Source organism: Teleopsis dalmanni, chromosome 1, assembly GCF_002237135.1.
Source record: "Teleopsis dalmanni isolate 2A chromosome 1, ASM223713v2, whole genome shotgun sequence".
NCBI lineage: Eukaryota > Metazoa > Arthropoda > Insecta > Diptera > Diopsidae > Teleopsis > Teleopsis dalmanni.
The window spans coordinates 73,145,242-73,167,158 of record NC_051846.1 but is presented as its reverse complement, the minus strand read 5'-3'; the positions used below and the strand labels follow the sequence as shown (position 1 = coordinate 73,167,158).

Here is a 21,917-nt window from a genome sequence, read left to right as displayed (position 1 = left end):
AGCATTGTTTGCTGACATGTGGCAATGCCATTTCATAAGCCGGATAATCATACATACTATAACAATAAGTAGAGACTTAAAAGTATCCGCTATTTATGTAATTTTATAATAATAATAATGAAAACCTGATTTCACATTTTTCACTTATATTTTTAATATACATATTTTTGTTTAAAAACTTATTAATGTTTAGCAATATTTTTATTAATAAAATTGAACGCAAAAAAAAAGTTATTAATACAAATTCAGCAGTTTTAAAAAATTGTATATTATTTTTCTAATTTACATTATTTTGTTCGAATTATATGAATTTTATTTTTATTTTTTTTTTTATCACAATTCTCACATTTTGCGCTTCTCTGTGCATTTTCTTTATTGCACCTACTTCCGATTTCTTTTTTCACTTTGATTTTTATTTAATTATTTTTTGTTTTTAATTTCGTTCTTTAAGACCCAAGACTCTCCTGAGCCCCGACAGTTGCTTAGTGGCATTAGCGTTTCCCGTTGTGAGTGGATATGCATTTTGATATGTGACGGGAAAATCTGTCGGAGCCAGGAGTAAACCTCACGTCCGCACAAATTTGTATACCACAAAAAATACCATAAAGGATATACCAACTAAAATGACGGCGGTGATGACTTTAGCGCAGGTATTCAAACCGGATTCATTTGGATTGAGCGGCCGCGAACTCGTATAAGTAGCGGAACGTCTACGTTTTGTGGCCAGACCACGCGCGAGTGCCGGAAACGCTAATGATTGTGTAAATGTTAGTTTATGTATGGATTCACTTAACGAATATGGTCCAACAGAACCACGCGCCGCTGCACGCAGTAGCGCATACTCCAAATCCAATGCATCGAAGAGCGACAAACGTGCCGTTGCTGTTGAGGAACGGCGTCGCCCATGATGTCTGGAGTCTTGCTCTCGATCAGATTGAGGCAACAACCATGGATCGGAGACGCGTTGCTGTGTCCCCGCTCCGGCAGCAGCAGCCAGTGCAGCTGCTGCGGCAGCAGAGGATGAAGAAGAACACGCAACACCGATACCGCCGCCAAGACTAACCGCGGCGACCGATGTTAGTGACGATGTTGTCGATGATGATGCCGAACATAAACGTAAATTTGTAGCGAGGCCATTGTCATGGAATTCAGTCGTATCTTCAATGGATGTTTGATCTGGTGAAGTTTGTGCACGTTCCAATGCTGCTGCATGTTTCATGCGTAGCGCAAATAGACGTGCATGATCTGGATGCAGTAAAGCGCTTGATTTTCTTCGGTAATTTGGAGCGCCTACACTTATGCTGGCCCGTGCACCCATACGTCCACAACCCAAGGAGAGATTTGGTGAACCATGCGTTGGAGTGGTGGCAGGCGATACATTGCAAGAGCCACCTGTTATGTTACCAATAAGTAGCGAAGTACCTGGAGGTGGAGGTAGTGCATTTGGCGATGGCGAGGCTTGCACTGAATCAATACCTGAGTCACCTGCATGTAGTGTATCACAGTAGAGTGAATTACGACGTTCACCTGTGTTTAGTGTTAGATGGTTACCTAGGCTTTTGTTTCTATTATTGCTATTCAGTGCATTGTTACTATTGTTGCCTGTGGCACCAGAACTGCTTGTGGTTGTTGTGGCACTTGTTGCAGTACTACTACCACCTGCGCTATCACCTGTGCTGCTGCCCCCACCACCGCTACTACTACTTGTGCTTGTTTCATTAATGGCAGGGAAAATGAATGACTGACCATCGGCTTCGCCCCGGGGGGAATCCTGTAATGATTACATACATTTACATTGACAAAGTGGTAGTAATTATTGATTTGGTTAATTTTAGATGTAGTGTAAGAGGAGTAAAGTGCACAGAAAGAACATTAGAGGTAAATTTTAAGGAAGCAAGTGAATTGTGTTTTTTATTACAAATTTTAAAATGTGAGTAAAATATGTGTTTATTATTATACTAGTATATTGGTACAAGATATGAGTGATAATAATTTTATTAAAAAATTTTATAAGCAATACTAAGTAAGCTATATATACAGAACAAACTATGGTTAAAAAGCTTTGCGGGTTGTTTTTACAAAGGAAGAAATGAGTTTTATGATGTGTGAGATATATAGTTAAAAATGTGTATGTTAAATATAAAAAAATATAATAAAAAAATTATTAATTTTAGCAAACGCACTTTATATTGCATGTTACATAAATATATATTTTAAGAATATGCACATAAAAGTTTACGAATATTATTTGCATAGAATAAAATATACTTCATGGCGGCCAAAATAAATATTTTCGGATTGATAATTTTATATTTGCAGTTGTTGCACAAACAAGATATCCATTATAAAAATATATCTATTATAATAATAGATTTTGATTGAAAAATACTTAATAAATATCATAGTCTAAATAATATTTACTGCAATAGAGAAATTTAATTTAAAACTTTTTAAATAAAAGTTATTATTTTTACCTGTCTTAAATAAGTATTTCTCTATATATAATTAATATTATAATTTGTTTAAAAAATACTTAATTATTTATTGCTATTGTATAGCGAAAAATAACAATAATTTTTAATTAATTAAAAAATTTTCAAATAATTATAATTGCACTACCTATAAGAAACGTTACTAGAATCTTGTCAGACCTCTCTAGGTTGAATTATTATATTACAAAACTGCGAACTTGTTGTAATGAAACTTGTCAGTTTTTAGGGAAGATTATGAGACCGCAATAGACGTGCTAGAAATTTTCCTGGTACTTCAACACCGAATAAAAAATGACACTCAGTAGGCACTTAACTAAAATTTATCGAAGAAATCGGACTCGTACAAGTACTTTAAATTCGAGAATTGTTTGTAATTCAATAATGTGCTATTTATGTAGGAATATTATTATTTAGAAATAAGGTGTTATTTTTGTTAGTTTTAAAAACTTGAAAAAATTCGAATTTTATGTGTTGAAATATCAATAATTTTTTAGTGTGAAAAATGCTGCGTTGATTCAGCAACGTCTTGAAAAGTATATAGTTGATTCTACTGTATCGAAATAAACTATTTGTCATTGAAAACTTCAAAAAACATTAAATACCTTCCAAAAATTATTTTGAATATCCACAAAATAAAGACCATGCAGATAGCTGACACTTAAAGAAATAAAGAGGCAGTTTATTTATTACTTTGTAGAAACTGTTATTGAAATTTGAATCATCAATAAAATTATATTTTCCTGTTTTATGTAAATAATTAATGGATCTAAGACATATCCATCACTATATATCTTGAGATCTCTGAGTATGTCATTCGTCCTAATGTACCAAGGTACTTTGAAAAGTGTTCTCAGAGCCTGGCTTTGTGGAATTTCTAGCTGACGAATAGTAATGTTATTCGGTTGTATATCAGGTTCTTGTTCTTAGCATTGAGATTTTTATTTTTGAATAGCGATTGGAGGTGATGAAGAATTTTGGCCCAGCTATTTTTTTTCTGTTGAACATGTTTAAACAATGTGAATCGTTTATACAACGTGAAGCCGAGATATTTAATGCTATCCTCCCAGTTTATTCACATATCTCCCATACCCACTCTCGACGGTTTCTGTTTTCACTTACGTGTAATAAACAGAGCCTTAGTTTTTTCATAATTGATTTTTATTTTTTATTTCTGGAAATACTCACGGATGAGGTTCACATGCTCTTGAAGTGTGTTGGTTATGTTGAGAGCACATTTATCCGAGTATAGCATATACGCATCGTCATCGTTCTTTTAAAGGTTAATCCTACATACTACCATATTAATATTATATTTTTTTATTATAGAAACTCGTTTTACATCTAAACAATGGAGAGTGGTTCGAGTGATGAGGATTTTGTTAAAACCTTGGATACTGCCTTGGGAGGTGCCATGCAAAGAGAAAGAAAAATTGTGGGTGGGCTAGTATTGTTAACACTGAACAAAACTCTAAAATCTGAGATTCGGAGCATAAGTCGTCAAGATTGTAACGCAAAAGGGAATGGATCTCCCACCTCTTCCGCTAATCAATACCCTAGGAAAGTGGTAACATCTACACATTCACCTGATGTACATCCCATAAGAGAGACAAGAGCTGTAATAGAGGAGAGTATGCCATCCAGGCCTTTGTCTAATCTAGAAGTATATTTAACTAATGCCGGCGATACATTTTAATTTGGTGTCTATGGTGGAAAATTGCCTAGGGATTAGATGAATACTAAGGCCACACTATGAGGCTTCTTGAATATGAATGGAATGAGAGTGCCCATAAAATTAGAGAAATCGCTCAGTTTTGGGCTTCTTTATTCGCCTTTGCAGCCATCTAATAGACAGGATTATGTGGTGATATTGAAAAACTATGCTGAGGCTTATAAAGAGAATCATATCGACCTAGGATTATATTGCAGAACTGAGCTGGAAATTCATTACACAAAATTCCTGATGTAATGGTGAAGCATCAGGAGAACAATGTATACAGACCGTACCATTTATTCAATCTTTACAAGAGACATGTACAACTATTTCCCTACAAGATATATAAGGAACTATGAGCGAAATGAACAGGAATACCTGAATTACCCTATTTATATGGTAATTTGAAAGTGCACAAGACCGATAATCCGATAAGGCCTATTTGCAGTCCTGTGTCATGGTACACAAGGCCACTTCACAAACTGTGGCAATATTTTCTTAAAACAACACTTGGTGAACGGATGTCCAAGCACAACCTAAAGAATATGGACGATTTAACAAGACATTTGTTGGATCTATAACCTAAGAAAAGATAAATGATAATCTATAGACGTGAGAGATGTGTATCCACGTACACAAATTTCCCCTTTATGGAAAACTTTACAAAACATAATGAGACAGTGATGGTTTCGAGAAAGATGTCCGATAGAGATATCCATGTTGAAGCACATTTTTGATTATATTTTAAGAAAGGTGAATTACTTCTTTTTTAACTTTGAGTGGTAGCAACAGGTGGAAGGGATTCCTCAAGGAGGAAATTGCGGTCAGCTAACCGCAATTTATGTCATTTGGACTCCAAACTAGAAATTCATTATAAAGCAATATTCTTAGTTAATGGCGTATGTGGAAATATGTCGACGACATACTTCTATATTTGTCTAGAGCTTTCTTAGATAACTTCATGGTTGTGTTTTAGAAATGGACTGGGTATGAGGTAACATACAAAATGGAGGCCATAAATGAGAGGTATGATAACCTACCTGCACTCTCATACCTTGACTATAATATCATACATGCAGCAAACAAATTCTGTATATCATTGTATCAGAAATCCTCCAGTTCACAGCGTATGATTTATCACATATCTCATGTAAGTGCAGCAGCTAAAAAGAGCACAATTTTGTATTATCTGCAGAGGGTACTCCATAGAACCAGTGATCCATATCTACGCCACGATCTATATATGAGTCAGATATTGGCTAATAGGTATTTATATGACTACGTAAGCAGAGAATTACATACCTTGGTATTGAGTTACACAAGCCAGCAGACCAGCAACATCTAACCCTACTCATTATATTAGCATGCTTTCCCAACAGAATATATTCAATAATATTCATCAGAGGATAGTGCGCCCTATCCAAAATTGCTGTCGGACAGTTCTGAGCCCCAAAAGTATCTACGTAATATTGTGTACAGCTATGAGAAGTTCTCAGCCTTGTTACGTGCCGCAGGGGGGTTCCTACCTTCTCACGCTCTGATACATTATTCCAGTCCTTACGCAACCAACATTCAGCCCATTAAGAACTTGTCCACAAAACATAGAATACTAATGACCACTTGTGTATCATGCGGTGTGGGCTTCGTATGTATCGGAAGGGGGTGCCCACGCATGATAATGGAGGATGCCAAGAACGACCCCGATACATCAATATATAAGCATCAGAAGTTTGCGGGTCGTGTGGACTTAACTTATATAACGTAGCTGAAAATGGGAGAGCAAATCTATTTGTATAAGCAACTATATACATCAATGGGTATCAAATGGGATAACTCATATGACTATGGAAAAATACCTCGATTCCTTGCTCATGGCCTAGATAGTTATTTAAGACGGATAACCACTACACTAAATTTAAATATTAAATTAAATTCATAATTCATTAACCTGCTATATTTATTCCATCTTCACAACCAAAACTGTGTATTCAAATATGCGAACTTAAATATATAAACTATGTTGTAATATTAAATAAATGTAAATATCAAATTCACAATACATAACTATGTTTAATTTCTTCCGCTTCCCTGACAAGTTGTGTAGTTAATTATGTGTATAAAATCGATATGAAAGTGCCACGTATATTTCATGTCTAACTCAGATATACACTACATAAAGGGGCTACTATTGGTGCAGCGTATGTTATATACACTGTTACAATCTATCTCAGAATTATTGTTCACCTAACCGTATCAATGACGATAAGTTAGTGTTGATGTAAGAACGTGGGACAATAGTTTTATGTGTATATATATATATACATTGTGGAAATGGATATTACATGTGCGCCGGATATCTTATATAGTGAATTTTAATTTAAACTAGCCTTAGCAGTATTCATACAAGCCATAGTGATATATTATAAGGACAATATGTCTTTCTCCACTGATGATAGAGAATAGATATATATTAGATGTAAAAGTACCCATAATAATAAGTGAAGGCATACCTATATAGTTGAGCCCTAGAAAATTAATGATGCACAAACACAACCGCCAGTAATCTTTATCTTTTATAAAGATAATTTAAGCATCTTTTTTTAATTCTATCTCACAATGTCATTAATGTGTCTCAGTCATTTATACAATCATAATGAAAGATGTGAAATCTATTTCTTATCTGTTATTGGTACTCGATAGTTCCTCAATTTATCAAAATAATATACATATACTGAGAATATTGATATTTAATAACATCTATTGTCAAATCGGTGTGCCTGAGAAATCGGAAAACCGGATATTGCATTTCGTTTTGATTTAAATTGTTTACTTATTAATTGTTAAATAAAAAAGTTAATTTACATAAGTGTTATTGATGTCTTTTTAATTTTTTTTAGTTTAAGACTAATTTTTTAACAGTGCAAGATACATGTCTAAACCCATATCTTAAATCGTACAGTTAAAATGTTCTTAACACACACTCAACTTGAACAGGTTCGCCTCTTGGTTGGACAAATTTTCTAAAATGAAAATCATTTTTTACAACAACTTAATCTCTTTTGGATGAGTGTGTCTCCGATCAAGAGAATCTTTAGTATGTAATGACATACTTATCAGAAAATTGTTAAGTATCATATCTTAGCAAATGGAGTAATTAAAAGTAGGTACAATATATATATATAATATACTTCTCAATTATTAACTTAAATGGGAATTTTATAAAATTATATAATATAAAATTATAAATGGAATTAAAATGAAGTACCACCTTACGAGACTGGGAGTAATAAAAAATAGGTACAAAATATAAATAACATACTTCTCAATTATTAAGTTTCCTAAAAAAATTAAACTGAAATACCTCCTTATTGGGCATATATACGGATACAAACTGTAGATTCTGCGAAAATAATGAAGAGTCAGCCACAGATGTGCTATTAGAATGCCCTGCTTTAAAACATATACGAAATAGACTTCTGGGAATGTATACCCTTACGAAAGATGCAATTAAACTCTGTACAGTATGTTCTATACTACTCTTTATCGAACTAACAGGGCTTGAAGACATACTCTAAACACAGAAGGCGACACAATAGACCCGACGGTCGTAGTGCCATATCAATAATAATAATAATGGGATAAAGTTACTTAATCTTAGAGGATTTGTACAATTATTCCTCTAAATTAATGGATTTCTTGTTGGTGCAAAATTTTAATATATATGCTTACTATTTAAGCATTTTTTATTTTACTAATATTTAAAAAAAATTTAAAGCGAAGATAACGTTTATAAAAAATGTTATAAAAAAATTTTATATTAAATATTTTACATTTTAAAATTTTATTATTCTTACATACAGAATCGATATTTGATAAAGTGAATAAAATATTGAAACATGCAGAATTAATTATTAAAAGGCGGGAGGGGGTTTAGTACGTTAAATAATTATTTTACACACGCATACCCGTTGGCCTTCGGGGCCGCTGTTTCGACGCAATTGAACAAAGCCCTCCTGTCGCAAAATCGGCTTAACATTTCACCAATTAAACCAGAACAAAAGATTTAAGACAACAAATAAAAGAAAAGAACAATAAATTAAATTAAATTAAATTAATGCAAATTATATTTCACAACAAAAACAATACAATATTCAAAATATTCAAATGAAACAATAACAATACGAACACAATTATTCGAAACAATACTTAAACGCAAAAGGCACACATTAACACATTTAACATTTGACGATGCGTTCCTAAGGATATTTCCTACCTGACTGGGCCAGACTTGCAGCAATGGCAATGAACATGTTGGCTTGTTGCTTGTGTGATCGGAAGGTGCACTCTGCGCCAAACTGTGGTAATGCAAATGATTGAAGCGCTGTGCATCATTTGTTGGTTTGGTGCGTGTTGGGCTCTCGTATCCTGTGGAGTCCTCGGATGATGTGGTTTTCGGCGAACGCCAAAATCTTTTTAGACGCAATTCGCGTCTTTTTTCTTGTTTCTGCAGTAAAGAAAAAATATAAATAAAAAATTATGAAAGATGAACAGGCAAATTTTAAAAATATTATTTTATTGCCTCAAATGTTAAATATATACGAGTAGTATAAATGAAATTAGAATATGCGTTGATATTTCATTGCTTTACTTTTCTCTTCTCTTCTGTTTATTATAGCAAAAATTTGTTATCCTTGTACGGATAAAAGTTAATATACAAAGTTTATATAATAAAAAAATATTCAAGTGTAAATTTTTTTGATAAAAACTTTTTCTTCAAAGTTTTTATGTTTTTAAGTTTTTCCTAATTTTTTTTCTCTCTTTAATCGACATCCATTTAAGGTTTTCACTTCAAATGTTAAGATAAAGTTTGCTCTTCCATTGCTTAAATCCTAGCTGCTTTCCTTTCTAAAACTGTGAAGCAACAGTTGTTCAAGCATAAAATTGCTGTTAAACTTCGTTCTTTAGTGAACGTCAGAGAGGAGAAGTGAGTAATATGAAAAATAAAAATATATAAAAATACACTAGAGTACATATTTTTAAGAGTTGGTGCGGTTTCTTTGAATTTTTTTGCCAAGAAATAATTAAGTATCTTTGAAATACTTGTAAGTGCAAAGAAATTTTTCAAAAATCTTATTTTTTTGGCAGCTATTCTAGCCGTAAGGTTAATTTGAAGCTCATTTATTGCAAAATTTATTATATTTACAAATAGCCGAAAGATATTTGCACAGTAAAGTGAAGAAATTGAAAATATAATTTAAAAAAATTGGAAATATTTTGTATTGTTTTGAACCTTTAGAGTAAATTGAAACACATATGGTAATAAAAAAAATATTTAAAAGTATAGACATCTATGGTATAATAAATTGATATACGAAAAAGCACTTTAAGGCAACAAGTTGATAATGACTTATTTGATTCACATAATTAGTCTTTAATATAATTTTAGACTCTTAAATAAAAAAGGGTCTTCCAATGCTAAACTTAATTAAGTTTTGCTAAATATCTGTTGATATAATTCTTGTTACTGTTATGTGAATCATTGATAAAAATGATATTTTTATCACTATGGTATATGGAATTCAACTTTAAAACTAAGCTTTCCAGCGGATTGTTTTTAACTTTTCAGTTTTAGAACTATACTTCCCAGGTAAGTTCGCGTCATTCACACTGCGCAAAGAATCAGTTACTCTTATATTTATCTTCAAGTCAACTTTCATGTATTCATTATACAGCTGTGTAAGTTTGACTGAGTATGCTGGTAGGTATGCAAGAGTAGCACGATGTCATCTGCGTATTCTAAATTTTCAAGGCTATGGTTAAGCCTCTAGTTGATGCCTCTATTTTGCGTCCCAAAAATTTGAAGCACCCAGTCTAGAACTACGATAAATAACAGTGGCGAGAGGATTCAGCCTTGTTTGATATTTGTAGTAGAGTGAAAAGAGTCACTTAACTTGCCATTATGTAGCACTTTGCATTTTGATTGCTCGTAGCTTTTTTTTATAATATTTATAATCTTTTGTGGCACTCCCATTGTTCGTAAGGCTAGCCATATACAGCCTTACTTAATTGAATCATATGCTTTCTCTAAGTCGATAAATATTGCATAAAGGGATCTCTAAAAAGGGGATATACAATATCCGTAGTACAATTAACATTAGCTTTGAGGCATTCTGCTGGAATCTTGTGTACGTCAGCGGTTTTACTTATCACTGATGCAATTTCTTGTTTAGTTGAAGGCTCAGTATTTATATCACACAGAGGTCGCCTAGGTTGACCAATTTGCGGCACATTAAAAGTCTTATTAAAATGGTCGCTCCATATCTTTAATTGTCCTTCTTCCATAGTCACAACGTTTCCGTTGTTATCCTATAAGGGCACATTTCTGTTGTTGTTATCGTTGGATAGCTTTCTGGTGATATTAAAAACTTTTGAATTCTTCGATTTTTTTGTATGATTAATTGTATTGACTTATATTTGGAATTTGTAAGTACACTGATTTTCTTTTTTATACTGTCGTTAATAATAATTTCCAACCGCAATGTATTGTTTTTCGTACTTTATTATAGGCAACATGATCCGATCATGGTATTTTTTATATTTTTCCAAACAACCATAATTCAAACGATTTTGCTTGTTCATATGCGCTATTTTTAAAGTTTAGATTTTCATTACATAGCGTAGTATTGACCAAACATATCATTTTAGAAAGTGAAATTTTATTTTTGAAAAGCTTTTTATATTTGAGAGAAGTATTGAGTTCTGCCTCTTATGGTATTTTATTTCTTTGGAAAAAACACAATATATATGGATACAGCATCCAAGGTATTTTTGTAGCCTTTTTTAGAAGTGGTGTTGATCATTGAGTTAGTTTTAAAACAAATGTTTTTTCAATTTATAATCATATATTTAGTTTTATTAGTGTTGATATATGGGCCGAATTCTACTCTCCATATGAGAGTGGTGTTGCCTGCATATTTCATATTTTTACATAATAGACTATACACTTTGACACCTTCATTATGTTCTTTATCAAATATTAAAAGTTTTTTTCCGAATTTTTATTGAATAACACGGATGACAAAAGATAGAAGAATTGTTTGTAGAATAAGCATATCATGTTTAATAGTTTTGAAAGCTTTTTCATAGTCAATAACGAACATACCAAGGCCTCTCGCGTTTGAAGTGCTTCTTTCAAGTCAAATTGTCCATTACTTCGTCATACTCTAGCGTATAGAATTTTAAAAAATTTTTTGGGTTCTTGCGACATTAGGTTGAAATGTATATATATATTTACGACAATATTTTATTAGTTTAGAAAATTTATACCACTGCTTAGGGTGGTGTTTAATGTCAAACACAAGATTAAATAGTTTAATTTAAAGCATCATATTTACTTTGTCTACTAGTTTTTAAATTTCAGATAATACTACATCCGAGCTAGTTGCTTTGTTATTTTTCATTGATTGAATAGCTTTTCTTATCGGAACATCGGAATAGTATTTCACTTAGCGAAGTTAAAACCGGAACCGAACCGATGTATATTTTTATAATGAATCGAAATAAAAAATTTTAAATTAGGATTTTAAAAACTATCCTAAAGTCTTTTTTTGTTATTTTGGTATGTAAATCTCGTAATTACATTTATTGACTTTTTGTTTTAAAGAAATTAAAATTTATGGTTCAGATAAAAATTTATATATATTTTCTATAAAAATATTTTTTATTTTATTTAATTAAGGAAATAATATTTATAATGAAACTGAACGATACACCTAATCAAATAAAACAGCATCAACTTAAAATATTGTTTAAATACTTTTAAGACATTTAAAACAATCAAGAAAAAACGACTTTATATGTAAATATTTACATAAAGAATAAAAAATAATACAAATTTTTGTTTAATAATATTTTCTCATGGAAAAGAAGATTTAATTTTCTTACATATATATAGGAACATTTTTAATATCCGTTCACTACAGTTTCTGTAACAGTTATAGATGGTAAATTATATATAAATTTCCTTTCTTAAATATTAATTAATTTAATTTATAACTTTTCTTTGTTTTAATAACTTTTTGAGTTTTATGAGAGTTCATTCAGTTCAGATCAATGCTGCACATACGCCGACTTTTGCAACTTATTTACTTAAAAATAATGGATATGGTTTTTGGACGTAAGATATATCAACAAAGGACTTATGTCAGCTCATATAAGCAACCATTTCCAGTTTCAACAGTTTAATTATAAAAATAAAACTATGCTTAGATTCTATTAAATAAAAAATTAAAATAAAAATGAAAAAAAAAAATGAAAAAAAATGAAAAAAAAATTAAGAAAAAAATTAAAATAAAAAAATTAAAAAAAAAATTAAAAAAAAAATTAAAAAAAAAATTAAAAAAAACATAAAAAAAATTAAAATAAAATTAAAAAATTAATTAAAAATTTTTTTGCGGATTATCTATTATTAAAATAACGACAAATTTAAATTTATATAAATAATGAATACGGATATTAATGTTTTAATATCAGTGTTAAATTTACAATGTAATTATAGACTTAAGAACTAATTAAACTTTTTTCAAGATTTAAAATCGAAATGCAGACAAAAAAAAATTAATAAAATAGTAAAGATGTATGCAGATTTTAAAAAATTTGCATATAGGTTTTATAAAATAAAATACAATTGTTTATTTAATTGTTTAATATTATTTTATGTTAAAATACTATTAAATATAATTAATCTTTGAATGTTAATTTTTCTTGTCAAGAGTGACGCGTCTTTATAACGAAAAGAAACAATTTAAAAGTTGGACGGATTTAAATAGCAAAAAGAAGACAAGAACAAAAATTTAGTTAATTTATTGAAATTTGGCTGACCATACAATGCTATTTCGAGGATCGCCAAATACTCATCATCAGTGTTCTTAGGAAATATTCGAATTTTTTTTTAATTAGTTTATAGTCCGTATATAATTTGTTTGGACTGCAATTGCCAGGCTTAGAACTCGTGTCTATCAAATTAGAAACGATGACTAATCGGGTTTTTTTTACAAGTAGCCAAGGCTGCACAAACTTTCAGTGCTCTAGTTCCAGGTTTTTTGTCACTTGTTTTATTTTAATTAGTGGTATTAACCAAAGCAATTGTCGTGCTTAAATTAGAACGAGCTTATAAATCACATCTTTATTTGGAAACACAAATTCAATGAATTGAAAGTTAATCTTTGAAGTTGCCTATTTTTGTTGTAAAGTTTTTCTTTTGTAGAGACATCTGTTATGGATATTTTTACTTACTATATGTAAAGTGCTTTTTTTGGGTGCAATTTTACAAATTTGACAGGCAGAAATTCTAAACCTGGCACTTACTGTCTAAACAAATTATATACGGACTATAAACTAATTAAAAAGAAAATCGGTATATTTCCTAAGACCACTGATGATGATTACGTGGCAATACTCGAAACAGCGTTGTATGATCAGCAAAATTTTAATAAATTAACTAAATCTTTGTTCTTGTCTTTTCTTTGCTATTCGAATCCGTCTAATTAACTTAAATTAATGAAAAACTTAATAATTTAAGTAAATTAACCATTTTTTGTTACATTAATTGCGAGTATCATGAATAAAAATAATAAATTATTTTCGAACTGAATTTAAATAATAGCATATCAACACTTCATAATAATACAAGCAATCGAGAAGCCTTCAATTTGAAATAATATTTATTATCCGTCCTCAGCTGTAGCATGAAGCGGTTACACCTATAATCCAGCAATATATGTACGTTGTAATCAATACCACAGAAGTTGCATCCTCGTATATCGCATCGATGTCAGCCACTTGACAGTCAACAACACCATTTGGCACCAGTCGGAGCAGATGTTCTGGATTGTTTTATTGCGCTTCGTGCTTTTTGTATCTGAGTTTTTCGTAACTTATTTGTTTACTTTGGCTTACTTGCGTTCGAATTGTATAAATACTTAACTAAAAGAAAAACATATATTTCAGCAAGAAACAACAATTTGGTTTTAATGGCTCCACAGAGTTTGCCAAAAATTGACAGCAGGAGCAACAATTGTTGGCAACAAACTCTGCCTAAATTGTTGTAATTGTTTTCATTCCGTATTTGTCTGGTATAAATAATAAATTTGTTTATTTTGTTGTTGATTTGATTTTCATTTAGAAGAAATCAAACAAAAAGGTTTTTCTCGGAAAACTCTTGGGTGGCACGCTATACACAATTTAGCAACAAAATTTTGTATTAAAGCAAAACTCTTAGCTTTAATTGTTGTTTGGAAAGCTTTTGGTAGATTTTTAATATTTAATTTTTACTTATTGAAGCATTAATAAAATTTTATAATTGCCTTTCGTTTGTAAAAACAAAAACTTATTCTGTATTTTTTTTGTAATAATAAATAATGATTTTATTTACCTGCATATTTTAAAATTAAGTTCCTTTTATTTTGGTTTTTCATTCCCAGTCTCTTATTGCTGCAAGGATTTCAATTGAACAGTTGCCAAAACAAAAAATCTGCAATTGCACAAGTAAAGAAAAACACATATATTTAATAAATTAAATTTAATTATTTTAAATAAAACAAATGTTAAGTAATTTCAGTAACGAGTTTCCAATTTCATTACAATTTCATTTAAATATGTTATCTTTTTGTCCTTCCGAGCTTAACTCTTATTAAAATGAAATTAAATTTGCATATTTAATGTGCATTGATGATTTTGTAAAATCATCATCATCATTCATATTCATTTCATGCATTCTTCGTCATTGCAATGATGCATAATGCATATCATAACAATAAGGGATTGCACAATATTTCTGTGCTGCAATAATCCACTTTGAACTTTAAGCAGTCCTTTCCGGACATATTTATTCTGAACTCTACATATACATTTAAACTAAATATGGAAACGAAGTATGTGGACGAAAAGGACATATTCATTCTTCAATTTTTGGTTGCAGGAATCGTTAAGCCATAATATGAAATATAATAATATCACATCTGAACTCAGTGCTAATCTTGCTAAGCATTTTTGATTGTAGTATTAAACAGATACAGATTTCTGTATTTTTAACAGAAATAGAAATTTTTTTTTAAAATTATATTCATACATAGACAGGATGTTTCGTTTCTAAACACTTTAAGTTCAAGAGGTGATGCCTTAGTTCAGGAAAAAAAATATTGTATGGGTTACATTTAACTGATATCAAATATTATTTTATTAACATTTGACATCAGTTTTTTGACAGCAAATTTTGTTCAATGGACAGATGAATTAATGGTATGCAAAATTATAATTAAAGCTTCAACTTAAAGTGACAAATTGTGCGATGGTACTCTGAATTATCTAATAAAATTAAAAATTTAATTAAATAGTTTATAACTTGTAAACAGCGGATCCATTTTTCATGTGGCATCACTAAACGTGGGAGTTCCCAAAAAAAAAAGAATTTTACCTATGTTTGATCTGACAAGTGTTTTAGAGTGTATTCAATATACGAACATTTAAAAAAATAGTAACTCTCACAAAAAATATAGTAGATTTCAAAATATTTAAAAAACTTTTGTTTACGAAGAAATTACTATATATTTCGCCCCTTTGTGTGAAAATTACCTGGTACTAGCTGGATTGTAAATACCTGGCCTAAGTATTTTATTTTAATCATAAGTAATTATATTTTATGCTTCAATATATATTTGTTCCCTTTTGGCCGGGGACACCGAGTTTAACGATTTTTTAACATTTTGATACCTCTTAAATAATACGATCCATCAGGTCCTCTACAATATAACTCAGTTTTCCATTCCATTCCACATAATTTGATGCAAATCTTTTTCCCTAAAGCCATCTTTGCAATTTGGAAACAGATAGTAGTCACTGGAAGGAAGCAATGGCATTTAATTTTGCCATGGTTTTGGTTACTTTTTCAAACGATTGTTGAGATCATGGTCGTGCGGGAGCATTACCCTCGGACTGTACTCTTATTCTGGCTTGTTGTTTTCTCTCAGGCGTGAAGTAATGGACGCATGTTTCATCAATTATCACTACTTAATAGTTATCAATCAACCTAGTATAAATATTATACAAATTGATTCAGAGGTTTAGAAGAATATTTGATTTCAATAATTTTTTTGTAATGTGTAATGTGAGAATGTAAAACCCTATGTTTGGGTTCTTTATATTGAGATTATGTAGTATGAATATCATGCAGAGCAATTCAGTGGATTATGAATTCATTTGGTGGAAATAAAAACCAACTCAATTTTAATATACATACTTACATAGATTGGTAAAAATCAAAATCTCTGGACATACCACACATTTTGATAATCCGGAACATATATGTGTAGATTAAAGATAGCATACTTATTTTCAAAAGTTCATATATGCGTTTGCTTATCTATTTCTTTATGTGTGTATGGGAATACGAATACATATATATATTGGTTTTTTTTTTCTTGTTTGTATACGTATGTATTTCTTTATATATTTTTTATGAAATGCACGCAGAATCAAGCATGGTTTTTATGATATTTCTATGAAATATTATTGGACTAGAGGCAAAAATAATATATTATATAATGTTTGAATTCAATTAAGGGGGCTGATAAACTGTCAAAGGGTAAAAAAAGTTTCTTTTTTCTAAAATCGAATATTAAATGCATTTATTTTAATAGGAATTTGAATGATAACGTTTTCACTATAAAAATCCGTGCAGTGATCTTATCAACGAAATTATTAATTAGGCTACAAATCCTATTTTTGGAGCACGACGTTTTGACAACGTAACACATCTCTCAATAAGTCTTGTGACTAACTAAGAAAAACAAATTTTTTCTGCCAAGAATCGATTTTACTCATCAATATAATCTCCTTCAAGGGCAATACAATCATTCCAACGCTTCTATAACTTCTCGATACCGTGCTTGTAGAAAGACTTGTCTTTTACCTCAAAATAGGCTTCAGTTTCAGCAATTACTTCTTCATTTGAGATGAATTTCTTACAGGCGAGCATTTTTTGATATCAGCGAATAGCCAGATTCGAAGTGTAATGCGTGCAATTTTGCTATCGTTTTTATTGACTTATGACATGGTGCATTGTCTTGATGAAACAAAATTTTTTTCTTCGCCATATGCGGTCGTTTTTTTCATAATTTCTGCTTTTAAACAATCCACTAATGCCGTGTAGTAGTTACTATTGATATTTTTTCCCTTTTCGAGATAGTCAATGAAGATTATATCATATGCATCCCGAAATACTGAAGCCATAACCTTCCCAGCTGACTGTTGTGCCTTTGGACGCTTCGGACGTGGTTCACCGGCTGCAATCCACTCAGATGATGATCATCCATTGTCACATATCGACACTGCTCTGAATCATTAACACATTGTTGTTTTTGATCGACTGTAAGTAAACGCGACACCCACTTTCTCATGGCCAAATGTTTATGCATAATTGTAAACACATTGCCTTCTGATATCTTTACGGTCTGCGCTATCTCATGCAATTTCAATTTACGATCAGATATAACCGATTTCTGGACTTTTTTGATGTTTTCTGGAGTAACCACGTCAATTGGACGACCAGAACGTTCACCAACATCGGTGTCTGTACGACCACGTTTAAATTCAGTAAACCAATAAGAAATGGTTCTTTTCGATGGAGTGGAGTCCATATAACACGATATTGAGTGATGTGTTATTTAAGTATAATTGACTATTTTGAGAAAAATTTCTTAGTTTGATTTATGGCTAAAAATATTAATATAAAAAACAATACTCGAAACAGTTGTATGGTCAGCAAAAAATTTAATTAATTAAAATAATATAAAATTAATTTTTGTTGTTGTAGTTCACTACTATTCGAAAGTTCTCCATTATAGATTAATATTATGGTATCATGTGTAAGGCAGTGATTAGACAATATGATGTATACTTAAAATTAGCCTATAATGTTTTTATGAGATGTTTAAAATATCTAATGCTAAAAATTTTTTAATTAAATTGAGATAAGTTATTAGATCATGGTTGTTAATAACACCAAATACTGAACTATAAAGTTAAAGTGATTTAACTTTATATACAACTTAATAAATGTTTATAACATAAAAATATTGTGCATAACTCCACATTTTATAATTATATAATTTTCATTTAGCAAATTTCTTTTTTTAATTTCAAGAATACACAAATATACAATTTTTGTGAAGTAAAAGGCTAAAAAGTTAGTCTTGGAAAAAATCGTATTTTGTCAATTTATTAAGTTGACTTTTCATATGTAAGTTTGCATCACAACATTACGATAAAAAAATTAACTTGAGTGTAAATAGTTGCTCTATAGGGCGAAAGCTCACAGCTGGCAAACTTTGCGTATAATCTGCGTAAATCCGCTGGGCTCCATGTTATGCAAAACCCAACTTCCGCCGGAAAATTATAGTTTTTGTCATAATTTTTCTTAGTTCGCTTCGTTGGTTTTGTAAACTTTGTTGCAATATTTTTGTTGCATTTCGAGAAGTTGAATCAAGTCTCATATTTCACAAGTGTTTTTGTTATTTATTTCAGCACTTATTTATGGTATTGTTTTAAGTGAAATATATCCGTACAACATCTTGGCCATTGTTTAAAATTTTGCTTCTTTATAATAATTTTACTATGTTATATCCGCATTGCTTATTGCTTTGTATGCATTTATGCTTACATAAATTTTAAAAAAGCATTAATTACATTTTGAAAATCGAAGGACATTTCACATTCAATGTGCTTAGTATGTGTTAAGCAAACTTTTGCAATTAGAAAAACTGTAAAGTATCTTAAACTAAGAAAGATGCATGCCTTGACAACCTTTTAATGTGTACTTTCCTAATGTGAAATTATTACTGTGTATACGTATTGACCTTTAGAAGCACTTTTATTTACTTTCAACATATCGAATGTGAAAAATGTCAGTTATTAATTAATTTTTAAAAATTTACTTCATCTTAGTACATACTATACTTCTGTTGCAAGGATCATTTATCTTCATTTGAGCTTGTGTAAGACTTCAACGTTTTGTTGCTAATGCAGTTCCATTGCAGCATTTCTTTGGCCACAAGCAAATTAACCACAAAACTCATTACACAAATTGTGTGTTATGAGCTGGAAATGGTAAAAGCAGAGGAATTGCGGTATCCGCTCATTAAACACATCAGACCAGTAGTTAGATCTACCACAAACACGTTGGTACTGCTGCATACCAGCGGGCGTATGTGTACTTGTTGTATCTGAACAGTACATTTTTTCAAGTATCTGCAAATATTTATGTTTGAAAATTGTAAATTGATTGATGCAAGCACCCAACTTACATTCAAATTACACAAACACGCAAAACAAATACGTAAACGGCTTTCCCAATTGTAGATCATATCTCATATATCCTGCGGCACCAATTCGGTTCCAATGTCATGAAGCGTTACGTTCCATGGAAGCAACATGTTACAGATACATGCTGAACTTAATTTTTTGCTGCTACTCTATTTCTTTATTGAATAACATGAATTTTTGATTTATTTTTCTTATTTGTTTCGAAAATTTTATCATTTTAAGTGCTTTGGCATTTCGCCGACATAAGCATTGGTGATAAATCAAAGTGTTCACATTGCCACAAACTGGTGGCAACATTCAAAGGAAATTCATGTTTATCACTGTAATCTGTAATGTTGAGCGCGAAAAGTAAAATAAATAAAATTTTCCCAATTTCGTTAGCATCATTAAAGCGAGATTGATGGGTTTTAGGAAATTTGTGTGGAAACACAAAAAGTGAAACTCATCCAAACGTTTCAATTAAATCGATGGCAACAAAATTTGACAAAAATATAACTGAAATAAATTTGCTAAAATACTTTTTAAAGTGTTTGTAAATGCTCAGACTTCAGTTTAAAGTAAACAAAATTAAGAAAAAAAACCAATCAAACCATCAAACCAAGTTAAGAGGATTTTATATAGCCCTAACGTTGCGTGTATAGAATGACTATCAATGGAAAGAGATGTTTTTTTTGTGTTTTAACGAGAAGTCAAATCATCAAAACCTTTAAGTCAGTAAGGGACTTTAAACCTCTAAACATCACCTCTTACCGTGAAGTATTTTATCAAAAGGCCAACTGATTGGAGGGTTAAGCAGACAACATTGTTTCTAGTTGAATTTAGAATAGTATTATTATTATTGTTAGGGAATGTGGCACTGCGACCGTCTTGCCACATTCCCCTTTTGCGTTTAGAGTAGATCTCTGAGACCTGTTGCGTCAGTAAAAAGTAGTATTGAACTTAGAGTAGTATTTGTATAGTAAAGTGTAGTATTTTTTTTTGTCATTTTTCAGTATGTGACTAAGTGCAATTAGCAATTAGCGTCTGTTATTGAAGACAATATTTGTGGGTACAATAGAAAAACTTCTATTGATAAAGTGGCTGACCTGACTTATTTCGAAATCAAATAAATCAATATGACCAAATAAATCACGGTCACCCTTTTGTTTTAAATTTCAGCAAGACTTTATTTTCTTTTTCTGAGAAAGATCATTTACTTAAGCTTAGAAGATTGGTTCAAAAATTCATAACTAATATTTAAGACATAAAATGCATCACTATGCGACAGATGCCGAAAGAACACAATTTTACTCAAAATGGTGTTTGCAGACATATTGCCGAGAATATGATATTTCAAATTACAAGTGCCCCAATTTTCGTGATATACTGACAACTAGGCATGATTCAAAAGTAGGCTTGCAAACAAGTAGTAGTCTACGAAATTGTGGTTTCAGAGGGAGAAAAAATTTAAACAAACTTCTTCAAAGTAAAATTAATATATGTAATAAAAGTATTATTATCTACCATTATCTTATTATATATAATTATATCTTACAAAAATCGCTAATGTAAACACTCTAACGCCGTTTTCGATTCGTAAATCTGGAGTAACTTTTTTTATAGAGATTTTTTCTAGTGAGACAGATAGCAGAATTTTTTCTAGTGAGACAAATATTGAATAAGGAATGATATTTAGTATTATAAGGAGTTTGCCCGAAAATATATGCCGAAAGCACCCAAATTTATAGTAGTTTAACTCATTCATATTAATAAAGCAACCATTGCATTGCAGTTTTTTGCAAAAAAAAATCAATGAATGTATCGAAAAAGCACTGTATTTATCTGACATGGCCCCACGTAACTATTTAAAAAGCTTAAAGCAACATTTCGCAGTTTGAGTCAGATGCGACCAAAAAGAAAAATTCTCAAAAGGATATTAAAACCGTACATTAATCGGGCTATGAAAAATGTTTGGAAAATTGGATAGGCATACCATACTTGTCAATAAGGCATATTTTATACGCAACAAAACAAAATATGTTTGATTGATGAATTTTTTGTTTCATTTAATAATTCTGGATATATTTTACACAGAATAACACCCATAACTCTAGACTTGTAACTTTTGGAAAATTTGGATTTTAACAACCGATTGTAGTTACTTCTTTGAAGTTAAAAATAGTTTTCTACTCTAAAAAGAAATATTAAAAACAGAATATTACCTCAAAGGTAGTCTGATTATATAAGAGTATACCTTCAGTAGTACCGATTTATATCTTTTACATTATAACTCAAATATAATTGTCATTAAAGACATTGTGCATCACGCTTAGTTTAGGATTTGCCATTTTACTTTA

The 21,917-nt window shown here is 30.6% G+C and overlaps 1 protein-coding gene across 1 annotated transcript in view; it reads right to left on the bottom strand.

The window, feature by feature from the left end:
• Positions 1–320: 320 nt before the first annotated feature.
• Positions 321–21,917, bottom strand: part of LOC119666443 (uncharacterized protein DDB_G0271670) — an 85,215-nt gene continuing 63,618 nt past the window's right edge. Inside the window, exons 2-5 of the mRNA XM_038075723.1 lie at positions 14,636–14,734; positions 8,477–8,707; positions 8,169–8,231; positions 321–1,771 (exon numbers count right to left, since the gene is read on the bottom strand). Coding sequence (XP_037931651.1) covers positions 566–1,771; positions 8,169–8,231; positions 8,477–8,707; positions 14,636–14,641 — 1,506 coding nt within the window. The 5' untranslated portion in view covers positions 14,642–14,734 and the 3' untranslated portion in view covers positions 321–565. The remainder of the gene's footprint in view (positions 1,772–8,168; positions 8,232–8,476; positions 8,708–14,635; positions 14,735–21,917) is intronic.